Below are 13,257 nucleotides of genomic sequence, written 5' to 3' on the forward strand. Positions count from 1 at the left end.
TTTGAAATGGGCTCGCTTATTAAAGGAACACAGAGCCCCTTCAACCAAGCTGGACAGAATATTGAAGACTTTAATCCACAGAGCATCAGAACAATTCCAACCCATCTCCCACAAAGAATCCATTGTAAAGAACAAAATCCCTTTGTCCTTCAAAATGGGCTCCGAAATCCCTTCTACGGAGGGGAAGCGAGAGAGCAGTGACAACTGTGCAGGGCAGTCAAGCACTCTGAATCCAACAGCAAACTACATGAGCCATTCAGATGAAAACAAGATAGTCTTTTGATCGTGCTATTTACATGGAAAATGAGGAGGACGTGTCAGCTTGCCAGCTCCTCATGTGCAGGAGTTTACTGTAACTGATGGCAGTAGGTGAGATGTGACCCAGGCAGTAGAAGAGAATGAATTCAAGCTCATCGTAAGCACTACGAGCTTGGATAATATAGATCCTTCAACCCACTGGCTTTGCTTTGTTCTGAGATGCAACCCAATAGTCTTCCTCAGCTGTTGCTCACAAGTAGTGTTTTAGTAACCACAAACTCGTGAAGGCTTCATCGTCTAGAAGAGCCCAGAGAACAGTGTGGCTCGCGAGGTAGAGAGGAAAGGATGCCATGTAATTTCTCCAGGGTTACGAGTGCTGGTATAAAGAAACATACATAAAAAATCCAAAGTATTACCATTGTTCCTGAAAGGACTGTCCCCAAAGCAAACAGACAAACAGGCACACACCACCACTACGGAAAAGATAAAAGTAATTTTGTTCCTCTGATATAGCAGTTTTTAATCTTGGGTTCATGACATGCAACTAAGATAAGTAATTTTATTTGGGGGGGACGGGGGAGGACATGACCAATGACCAACTTGCTGTAATGAGATCCACAGAAAAATTCAGGTAACCACAGAGTACAAGAGCTTGAAACCAATGTTCCTCTAGGAGATTCGACTGTGAGAAACCTGGTACCAGAGAACATTATTATTTCCTCATCAGAAGGTCTGAAGATACCAGGTCTGAATTAACACCCCTCCACTCCAACAGTCAGCACTACCACACAGTGACTGAGATTGATAGAGGTTGTCAGGTTCAGGGAGATAAAAGGGCAGAGAAGGCTATGGTGCTAAGGGATGGATGGGAGCACTGTCTAAATCATAGCTGGGCTGTTTCTTTCACAAGAGGGAGGGTGGTTTATGGCACCAAGTTGCAGGGTCACTTAAAATAAATGTTCTCTCTAAGGGGAAGCTAAGGCAGGAAAGACAGAGGGAGGGATTGGGTTTGCTACCAAGAAATTACATGCTGCCTGGACAGCCCTTCTCACAGATTTCTGGGCACTCAGGGCAGGTTTTCCAGAACTCTTGGAAAAGCAAGGAACAAGCAGAAATTCATATTTTTGAAGTTATCTTGACAGTCATGGGACTGCAATGGGTAAGCAGTACCAAAGTTACACTCTACTTCTCAAAGACCTTTAATTAGGGCTTCATCTTCCCCTATACCTACTAGTCTTTAGCTGAATCTCCCTTTTGATTAACTTAACTCCAGGCTCCTTGTTTATTTATTTCAAAGTTGCAGAAGCAACTCGTTCCTGATGAAACACAGAAAAGACAGGGAAGAACAGATGGGTTGATAAAACAAAGGTAACAAAAAATGTCAGTTGTATATCTGTGTCCCACCATTCACAAGATGCTAGCTCCACAGGATCCAGAAATCACATTTCTCACTACATTACTATAATATCACTCTCCAGTTAATTATCTGTTAAATCCTTCCCCATTTTACTTGAATGATGCACATCCTCCACATTTCTGCAGATCTCTACCCTCCATCAAACATTAAAGATGTTCCACCCCATAATTAAGCAGGCACTCTATTAAATACCACTGTGAATTTTTAATGGCACCAAACAGCCACTTCAGGGGCCAGTGAGACACCGTATTAATTAAAAAGGTTTGGAAGCGCTGCTTTAGGTCATAAATGGGTTATCAGCTTGCCTGTTGCCGAGCCACGCATTGCATAACCACAGTGGGACTGCTATTTAATTGAAGTTTCTTATCCCAACTCATCTTCAGAAGAGAATATAAAATTAACTGCCAGCATCAGTGGGCAAACTCCTTTTATGCAACTCAACAAGCCTGAAATATGAAAGAACAGACCTGCAGAGGTCCTGCAGCTCAAATAGGAGAACTTAAAATTCTTCCATCCCACTGTTCTTTGTAAGAGCTCATTCCTTGAATCAGCTCAAAAGACTCAACTACTTCCACTGAAACAGATTTCACCATCTCAGTTTAGAAGAGGTCCACTATAGGTGAACCACAGTCACAAGAGATTTTAGTCCAAAAGCTCCCGTTCCCTCCATGACTGCTGACCAGAACGCAAGCACCTAGTCCATATATCGTCAGTCCAAGTTTCAAAGATAAGAGGGTTTTATCTGTTTAGCCAATTAATTACAATTTTTATTTGCACATCTCAAGACAAACAGGTGAAAGCACTTTTTGTTTACTAACAGATCACAGTAAGGTTTAGCAGCTACAGCAAAGTAGTACAACCAAGGCACTTTGAAAGTTGCTGTTGGCTCTACCCCTGACTTCTATGAATTTAACCTATTATAGCTCTTTTTTCCCCTCTGTAAATAAGGATAACGTTCGCTATTTATTTCACGGGGGTAGCTGAACGTTGAATTAACTAGGCTTCTGTGAGGACTAGGATTCTGCAGAGAGCATTAAAAATATATATACACAAATATGTTACAGTGAGTATTAAAACGTTTGTTATCGTACTTGCTTCTAAATGGACTCATTGAGAAACACTTGAAACCAAATAGGGTAGCGTTCAATTCACTGTACTACAAAGAAGACCTCAGCACATCCACAGATTAGCTGTTATGGCAAGCATAATGTACCTCAAAGCAGTTACAGTCTCAGAAATTAGGACGTTGAAGGAGTTTTAAAGGAAGAGAGCTCACTTTTTTTTGCTGATGAGCTATTGAATGTGTAACAGTGGTTAGAGGAAGCTTTTTCTAAGAGACAGAAACTAGTCAAGTGTCTGTAAACACCATTGCTAATGCTGGAACTCCTATTTTTGACACCTTTGGTAAACAGCTCAGTACGATGCCTACAGCAAGACAAGAGCAAAGCGTTCACCTCTTTAACTGTAGCCACCGGTTTTAGAGTATTCAGCAGGAAAAGTGTGCACGTCAGCATTCTCCCAGCTGGCTCTATGAGATTTAATTTACGCCAACCACAGAGTGACTGTGATAGCTCTCCGAGATGCCACAGCATGAAAACTGAAGGGTGGGGGTTAAACAAGCAGCAATGCACACCAGATGTCTGAGCAGGACATCTAAAAGATCCAGAGCACAAGGAAGCATATTAAAAAAAAATCCCCTTCAATGCCATAAATATTTATACTAAATCCAAGAAACTGGCTGAGTTCAAACTTGTCCTATATGAATCATACAGCAGTTCCCTCACTCCATCTTCATTTAATATGTTCTGTGTAAAACCACCACAAAGGAGGTGCCATAGTTATGTCAACTTTTTTTTTATATATATGCTAAGAGTACTTTTTGTAGGGCTTCTGCTTCAGAACAGATTACTTTCCAAAGAACATAAACAGGACAACTAAATAGTCTTATTTTATTTGGCTAGCTCTTGTGTGGCATTTACTGGTCTTCCTAGATAATTTAGATTCATAGAAATAGTTTCCTTTGACCGTACAGTTTGATTTTCTTCATACGGCCCTTTAATTACAACAATGCATCACAGAGAAACCAACTCGTATTTAGTAATCTGGAGCCAAGAAACAATAATTTTCTGAAAGGTTCTGCTCTGAAAGCATCAAAATCCGCTCATTTTACAAATATCTAGATTTACTTTTGGAAGTGAGAACTACTAAACATTAACAATTAAATAACAAAACTGGAAGTCACAATACCATCTCTAAAGTGCAACCAGAGTGCACTAATGCCATGTGTAAAACAAGTAAATACTCATTCCCAAAAAGACAACAGCTATTGCAAAAGATCCACTTGGCAGCTTCGGTTTTACTACTTCTTACGCGAAGGACTGCTGGGCTGGGCACTTTGGAGATGGCAACTACAAAGGCTATTGCCAATCTGCTGTTCTGTGGTATTTCGTTAAGATAAAACATAATAAATATTTCAGTATTGGCTTATATTCCTGTACTGCAGTGCCATTCCTATCCTGGGCAAAAAAGATAGGCTCATCTCCTACATCTCTGACTTCTAACTGCAACCCATGTTTATAGGCAAAAAACCCCTATTTCTGCATGCTGAGGAATAAACACTAAGTCTTGCAAACCAGGGAGGTGCGATGCCGAGTGGTTTCCATGCCTGCCCTGTCAAATGGGTTTCCAGGAAAAACTACTGCTTTTTAAACACAACTGGTTCCAAACTTTTCCTGGGAGAGCAAATATATTTCCTGGAACCTGCTAGCAACGTTTGGAAGAACAGGAGGAAAGTTATACACTACGATGCTTGATTCTCACAGTTGACAAGGAACGCTCCAAAATGATGAGGAGTGAAAAAGAACATGTCTTAAAATAATCAAAGATAGACACTTGTAACGATGTGTATTATGAAAAGACAGGAGCCACATTTTTTGGGAGGGAACTAAGCTGGCACTTACCTGCTGAAGGTACACTTGCTTTCCTCCTCCTGCGCACAAAGGCTGTAACATTCCACTTTATCCCAAATATTATCTACCTCCATCCATGTACACTACATCATGGATGATCTTTTCCTCCCAAGACAAAATGAGGCATAAAGTGTCACAGCATTTTTGGAGGGAAAAGCTGGACTGCACAGTGCACTACTACGTTTAACAAGTTCTTGTTTTTAATGCTAGCAACAAAAAAGTTAAAAAGTGAGGAAAAAAGAGAAGTGTTACTATAAAAAATTTGATATCAAATGGTGCCATGAAACTTAGGTAAAGGAAACATTCCAAACTCCGTTTCACACTTTTTTCCCCCCAGACTCGTATTACTTTTTACCTGAGATTTTCAGGACCTACATTCCTGTTAAAACCAGGTATCTACAGGTCTTTGATGAAGACTCACCGCCTCACTGAAGTTTTTGGATGACTTTTTCTTTGGCTAGAACCAATGCTGTGGTGGTCCCATCATTACTTCAACTTCACCAAGGCTATACAAGAAAAAGCGGTATGGAGCTCTTTCCTAACAACTGAAATGTTCCAAGCTTGCCTTACCTTAGAATCAGTGCCAAACTACTATTGATGTTAAGAATAAAATTCTTCCAACTCCATCCATGTGTAACATGAGGTTTACAAGTTGATGGAGATAGCCCTAATTAAGAGCTCAACTGCCAGTTCAAAATTGCCCTTGTGCTGGATGATCTATGGCCTCTCTTTCCATCCCACCAAGGCTCCGCAGCTACATGTCAGTACACGCCGAGCTACATGCGCCATTACATCAACTCGTAGAGATAGGCATGAGAATGTCAGCTCGCTCTTAAAAAAACCTGTTAGATAAGCACCAAAGGAAATCTGCCTCCAGGAAATTAAACCTGCGCATCGTGGCACTCATGGTGTATATGTTACCGCACCCGCAGTCCTGGCATAGTGCTAATACAACAACATCTAGCAGCGCTATATCACACAGTCAATTATCTTCCAAAGTGCATGGTTTTTACTGAAAGGGAAAGGAAACAATGACTCTGTATGTCCAGCAATCGTTCCGTGCTGATTTGTAAAGTAATTTTCAGGGAGATGGTACAGACTGCATGATGAAGAAAAAATTGGTTGGCTTTAAAAAAAGAAATGAGAACTAAAACCAGTCATGATTCTTTAACACTGAAAAAGCGTAACGCCATTTTTGTAAGCCTCTAGAAAGTTGTATTCATCACTACCTCATATTATTATCAGTGAAAAATTATAGGCTCTGTCCTGGCGGATTATTATTAGTGTAAACAACTTTGCTAAATTGCTTGGCACACTGTCTGCATGCAGCATGTTAAAACTCTATGGTCTATTCAGCCAAAATCAAATATAAAGGCCCATCTGTATTAATCCTCAAGAAGAAATTAATAGGGAACTATTTTCATGCAAAGCAGATATTTAAAAAAAGGCAAACCCAATACATATGGATGAACTTTTTCATTCATAATTTTAGATGCCACACAATGAAGACTGTTGTTTAAGCTTTATTTTTTCTCTAACAGTTCTCCATACAATATAGTGCATTGTTCAAACTCTGGAGCAATTTAAGCTTTTTCAATGTCTCCTAAAATCCCTGGATTTATATCCAAAGAGACCTGGCACTGTAACAAATTTGACTTGTGAGTAACAAGTTACAGCCTTTAAGCAAATTGCTCATTAACACAGAATTCAACTCTCTGCTACAAACCTCACTACCTTTTATCTCAGAAAAAGTGTGCTGCCTATCTTATCTATTGAAAGTTGTGGGATAACGCACTGTTATATTTGGTTTTTTAATTTCCTTGTTTGAGTTCTCAGTACAAATGCTGAGCTAGCATCAAGGGTGAGGAGAACAACAGAACTCCAGAGGAAAAAAAAATGCTTAAGTATGACCCAAATCTATCTTGCCTTTGATGAATGAGGAAAATAAACTGAATTTTGATGTCAGTACTGAAAAGGATATTCCCCACTTCATGCTAGGAGGAAATGAGTAAGGAAAACCCAACTGTGAAGTTAGAGCTCTTTGTTTTTTCATGAAGATAAAAGACACTGAAGAAGCAAAACCCACAGAATGTTCTAAAATGGGGAACATTCTGTAGGTGCATCTCAATTGGCATGACTTTGAACAGGAATTTTACACTGTGTTACAAATAAGAGCACATAAATCACCATGAAGGAGATTTTTCTCCCATTTATTATTCTACTAATTCTTAATAGAAGAATAGTGTTAAAGTCATTTTATATATTTAGAAACTAAACCAAACTTCGGACTTAATAGGAGAAACTGATGTTAGAAACCCAGAGTAAAATGCAAGGTCAGCAAAGAAAACTGATGGAAAGTATTCTTTAGGACTTAAGAAAACACGTTACATTTCATTCAAAAGCAAATGAAGTTAGCAGAATCTGTTTCAGGCTCCTTGTTTGATATCAAACATCTAAACTGGCCTTTCTGGGGCAGATACAGATATATTCAAAATGCCTCGCAGTGCCCTAAGAAGGTACATAGCTATGTAAGCTCAGTACTGTGGCCAACTTAATGCTTCATTGTTACAGGAAGTCAATGAAGTAATTATGTAATATGCCACTAACTAATGTAAGCTGTCCTGAAACCAGAAAGGGGTGTTTTTCTATAAATCTGGATCCAATTTTCTTCATTAAAAAAAAAATTCCAGTCTTCTGGACTGTCCAGAGAACTCTGTATAACTATTTTGAGTGCTCCAAGTCTCATAACATGCCTGGGGGATTTCTTCGCATCTTATTGCATTTCTTTATACCTTTCCCAGCACAGCAGTTCAAGCCTTGAGAATGCAGTAATAACACAAAGCATTTGAAAATGGGAGAGAGAGGAAGGAAGGCAGAAATCCGCCTTCCAACACACAACCATCTGTGCACTCCCTCAGATAAACAACAAAATGAAACAAATCTTCTACGTGGAAACTGCACCTTCTCATACATATTCTATCGGAAACGAGGAGCCAAGACTTGCTAGACTGGCCCTGGACTAGGCAAAAAGCAGGATCACCTGCGATTTGTTTTGTTTAACTCGGAGCCCTCCTGCCATTACCTCACACACAAGGCCCTCGGAGAAAGAGTATTCAGCTCAAGTTAAGTGAGTTTCCACTGCAAAACAAGATGCAGATGTTCTACCTCTGAATACATGCCCGGATCAAGCGCTTGTCATTTGATAGGAAGCACTGGGAATGCCAGACTGGGACAGAACGGTTCTGCTTCGCGGCCTTCGCACCTCAGCGAGGACGACGATCTCCTGAGAGTTTTCTGATGTCTCTGAACTCGTTAGGAAGAAAACAGTGATATGAAAGCACTGCTCATTAAACTGGCTGTTGTTGATCACTGGCAGCAAAGGCTTAGTAGCAGGATATCCCAAGTAGTCCTGCTAAAATTCAGCATCCAGATGCTGAGTCAACAATTCTCTAATTATTTCTTCTTTTCTTTCTTATTGCACCAAATATATTACAATCAATCACTTGAAATGGTTGATCATTGCTCATAGAACTGCCACTTTCCCCATTGGCGAAGATTAAACATTCTCATTTGAATGACTTAACGATTTTCTTTCACTGGAGAGGGAGACAAAACTCCAATGTTCCTTTTTATGCAACTTCTTAAAAAAACCACCATGTTGTTAAAATTAAGATTTTCCTCCAAAAGCATCAGAGTTGAGATTATCATGGGGCATCAGCAGGAGCTAAAAGCTAGTAAAGATATTAAGAAAACATGCAAAAGGACACAAATTGTCAGTATAAAACAAACAACCCTGAGGAAAGGAAATGGCTTTACTCTGCGGTTCAAAGTTATGGACCCCCTTTCAAAAACTGTCTCCCCTCATCTCTGGTTATAATACTTTTGCTGGCTGTGGCTGTCTTAATTATATGAGCGCGCAGAGCTTTCCATTACGGAATCACAGAAGTGCTGAGGCTAGGAGGCATCTCTGGAGATCATCTAGTTCAAACCTCCTGCTCAAAACCAGGCTCAACTAGGGCAGGTTGCTCAGGGCCATGTCCAGTTGGGTTTTGAGTATCTCCAAAGATGGAGACTCCACCACCTCTCCGGGCAACTTGTGCCAGTGTTAGACTAACCACACAGTAAACATACATTAAAAAATTCTTACGTTTGAGAAAACAGTCAACTCCAGTTAAGGTTCCATACTACAAATCGGTCAGCTAAATCTGCACACACCATTACTTCTTAATAGTTAATGGGAGAACTTCTAGATCTCCCATTTCCCCCCAAACCTCAACGAAAGGACGCTTTTCTGTCCAGAAAGCAGATCCCAGCTGTAATAGTCACCATTCCACTGTAATAGTCACCATTCCACTCTCCTCCCCCAGATCTCCACAGAGTAAGCCAAAATCAGAACAATGTTTTATGAACTAAACAGCACTCTGTCAACAAATGTTCCCATACTCACTGGAGCGTGATCGGGAATGACACTACTTAGGAACCGAATGAGATTAAGACACAGCTGAGGTTTCTTGCACCTACCAGTCAAGGAAGACTAACCAAGTGCTGGCATTAACTCAGTAGCCTGAAGCTTGCAGGTAACAAATTGCTACCTGTAACTCTTGCTGGGCAAGAAAAAGCAGGACTCGTCTTGGGATGCAAATTATATTCTTCTACTCCATGTTGTTGGGCTGCCAGACACACATGATGGAAGAACTTTTCCTATTTCTTATGTACCAATACGTCCCTTATCCAGAAGCTACAGATCAATGGCACATAGTTCCAGTGGCTTGTGCCAGAGGTGAAAGATTAAAACCGCTAGGAAACCTCATAAAGCGATAATGACGCATTTCACCAGCATACCAATTATCTCAATAAGCAAAAGGAAATGTTTCAAGAGAGATTCTAAAGGAATAAGGAACCCATCTCATTTATTTGCTGTGGCATACAGGTCCGTAGTTCCTTCCTCTGAAATTACAGCCCTACTTTCACATCGTACAATGTATTTGTAACTTATCCTACATCTCCAAAAGTACTTTTCAGGAAGGTGTCTATTTATGAGTAGTTCAAGTATGAGCTTCAGTAAATCCTAATTAATTGAGTTTGAAAGGGCACTTTGTTGTCAATACAGTTACTACTGCAGCAGCATCTTTGAAAAGACAAGATCCATCACTGCTGACACAACTCACTTATAAAATAAATACCATGGCAGAGGCATGGAAGAGCTGTAGGCATCTCTAAAACACCCTTGGACTTCAGAGCAGATGTTGCCAGTGTTTATACTTTTTAAACCACCGGGATATAAACACCTCGCTATAAACACCACTGTAGTTTTGCTTTTCTTTTCTTCATTTTGTGTGTGTTTATTTTAGTGTTAAAAATGTTAACTTCCATAATAAGGAAAATAGCAACAGATGTTTAAACTAAACAAAGACAGCTATAGTAGAGTGTATTCGTTACACTGTCCTTTTGCTTTTCAACTATTAAAGCTAAGATCTGGTTAAATAACAATTATTGGAGAAGAGGGTGGGGAAAAAAGGGGCTGGAAATCTGCCATAAATATTAGGCATAATTATAATGAATTGCACTAATGAGCCAAAACTACAGTTTTTCTGCCTCAGTCAACAAAAAGCTCAGGAACGTGTACCACGTAAGTAGAATTTTATGCAAAACTTCATGGTCTTCTCAGAAATTGTCAACTGCTTCCGAAGAAAGCACTGGCTACTACAGAGAGCAATGAAAAAGTTAAAGGACCCTGCAAGCTATTCTTCCTTCCCCCTCCCGCCGTTTTTTTCTTAAACTAGTTTTCTTGCTGTAATGAAGAAAGCAGGGGATAAAAGAAGAGCTTGAAAATTCAACTCTATTGAATGCCAGCTCTACATTATTCAGTACTGATGGGCAACCTCAATCTTCTGTAAAAGAGCTTTATTCAAGCAAATACACACATATTTGTGCAGGAAAGAAAAAAAAGAAGAGGGGGAAAAAAAAAGAAACAGAGATATGAACAGTTCTACAGGGAGCCCCTCCACCTCCCGAAGGAAAGAAACATGGCCATGCTGATTTAATGGTAGAAAAGATGGTATTTTCCAAAGTGAGGTTCAGCTCCCTGTCTTCCAGACTGGTCTTCTTCTGAAGAGCATGAATAGATAGCTCCTCATCCTATGTATACTCCTTATTGCTTCTTCCCCGACAACTACAGCAAGTTTATTTTCCACATGAACATGGAAAATGTTCCTGCTGAATCAGAAGAAAGATTTCTGCAATGCTTGTGTGTGGCTACAGCAAAAACAGTTCTACTGCCAAGCTGAATTAGCTCAGTGGTGCCTTTCTTTCCAGGCAAAGCCAAGCCATAACCACTTCTTCAAACTGCACGTAGATAAAACTCCACTAGATTAAGAAACTGATTTTACCCTATTACCTCAGGCAACTTCCAAACAGGACTATTAAGGCTTACAACGCGAAGAGCAAACGCCAGCCTGCATTAGGCGAAGTAAAAATCAGGGCCCAGCAAAGAGGCGGGGGGGGGGGGAAACCCAACCCTCTACGTTTTCCAACCGGTTGTGTAATTCTTTCCCCGGGGGACGGGAGCGCGGGGTGGTGCCTCGGGAGGAGGGGTGTGCAGGCGGAGGGGGGGGCAGCTCCCACCCGCGCTGCGCGGGGCAGGGGAAGCCGAACAATGGGCCGCTGTGCGCCGCGGGCCGGGCCGGCTGCAGAGCCCCGGGGCAGGGGCCGCGGACCCCGCCGGGAAGCGCCGCCAGCCTCGCTGGCTGCGGCCAGGGCTGGCGTCTAAACGTGGCGGTGCCCAACTGCTCGGTGGGGTTAGAAGCAGGAGTGTCCATTAACTCTCACGCCCATCTTTACAAGCTGTTTCTTTTAGGGCTACGGAAAATAGGAACAAAAACTCTACCTGCCACAAAAGCAACACGGTCCTTTAAAGGAATCTAACAAATGTTATCTTTAAGAGCAACACTAAAAACACTCTCTGTAAAAAAAAAGAACAGAAAAATTAAATGAAGACATTTCCTTCCCTCCCACAAAGCTTTAACAATACAGACTGCGAGGCACCTCACGACCAACAGTACAGATTTCCTTGCAAGAGAAAAAAATCCATGCGTACAAACAACAGAAAACACACCCGACAAAAGGCGCTTCGTGAAATGAAACCATTACCTTCGTAGCACAGAATGCCAATATTGTTGTTCATCTTGTCCAAGTATTGGTAGTTCAACAGGTCCATCTTCATAAATAGCATTTATCGGGCTAGCAAAAAAGACCAGCTTGTTTGCTTTCGCCCAGGTTCAGGGAGAGGGAAGCCAGGCAAATGGTGCCGAGTACGCTCCCGGCTTCCTAAACTTCACTAGCACAAGGCCCAGCCTTCAGCTAATCAAAACAAAGTATATTAAAGGAAAGTTGGAGGGATTAAAACACACACACTCTCCCTTCCAAACTTCTGAAAACTAAAGTATACTGTGTCCTTCAATACAAAGACGACTGTCTAAAAACTTTTCAAGTCTTTTTCCAATTAAAAACAAAAAAAAAAAAAACAAACCACGGAGGGGGGGGGGGAGAAAGACGACAGTAAGGAGGGAAATTTCCTAGGACAAAGCCACACTAGTTCTGCTCACAGCCCGCTGCAAGTTAACTGCACTGACATGCAGGCTATGCTTGGTATGACTCGTATGTAAACCAGCTTCCTCTCGCTATCAGGCGGCGAGCACTGGGCATGCTCAGTGAATCCCTGGAGCTCCTCAAATGTCAGGGATATTTTCTGCACAAGATCAGTCTCTAAATGCACTAAGTGTTTGAAAGAAAGAGGAGGCGGCGGTGGAGAGCCTGTACAGAAGGGGCCTGTGCAGCGGGGGCCATGTCAGAGCCGCTCCTGACAGGGAGCAGCGCTGCTGCTGCCCGGGGAGGAGGAGGAAGAGGAGGAGGAGGAGGATGGAAGCCAGGGCAGCCCGGGGAGCAGAGGGGCCTCCTCGGAACGAGGGCAAGAGCAGACCGAGAGGGCTGCTGAGAGGGAGAACTGAGCTAAATCAATCTGTTTAATTCTTTCTCTTAAACATTTGCTTAATTTCCCAGCATGGCCTCAGACATATCCCACTACTGTTGCAGTGAAAAATAATGCTGATTTACAGTAATGGAACAGAACAACAGCTCTGGTATGATAAAGGCAATTAAAATTAAAGAAATGAGGCACAGTGGGTGTACCTGTATGCACACAGACAGGTACTATGTACTCCCCCCCCCCCCCCCCCAATTCGATCACTACATTATCCCATTTGATTCTTTAAGGGCTATCAGCAGTTAAACATTCTGCGCTCTGGATTTCCAACAGCTGTTACAGCTCCAATGTAGATGACACAAATGATGGAGATTTTTTACAGCAGTTGCTCTCATCTCAGGATGTGGTCTGCCCTTCTGCAGCCCAAACCTCGATCACAAAGACTCGAGCTGCTTATACAGATGTGCATGACTCATCATAAGAGGGCAGAACATCTGTATGGGTGTAAGCGTGCGCTAACCTAATGGGCATCAGTTTGCATTTCCCAAGGCTGATCAGCACCTGAAGTCTGATTTGACAGAAAAAGAGAAATAAATATCAGGGGAGTTTGGTCTAAGACAAACAATAAAAGC

General features: G+C 41.6%; 1 protein-coding gene across 2 annotated transcripts in view; it reads right to left on the reverse strand.

The window, feature by feature from the left end:
- VGLL4 (vestigial like family member 4) overlaps positions 1-13,257 on the reverse strand; it is an 89,976-nt gene that overhangs the window by 35,727 nt on the left and 40,992 nt on the right. Inside the window, exon 1 of one of the 2 annotated variants that reach the window (XM_054838792.1) lies at positions 11,794-12,272. The exons of the other annotated variant lie outside the window; for it this stretch is intronic. Coding sequence (XP_054694767.1) covers positions 11,794-11,875 — 82 coding nt within the window. The 5' untranslated portion in view covers positions 11,876-12,272. Of the gene's footprint in view, positions 1-11,793; positions 12,273-13,257 lie in introns of those variants that run through there. 2 annotated transcript variants of the gene reach the window in all.

Source organism: Grus americana, chromosome 11 (genome assembly GCF_028858705.1).
Source record: "Grus americana isolate bGruAme1 chromosome 11, bGruAme1.mat, whole genome shotgun sequence".
Classification (NCBI taxonomy): domain Eukaryota; kingdom Metazoa; phylum Chordata; class Aves; order Gruiformes; family Gruidae; genus Grus; species Grus americana.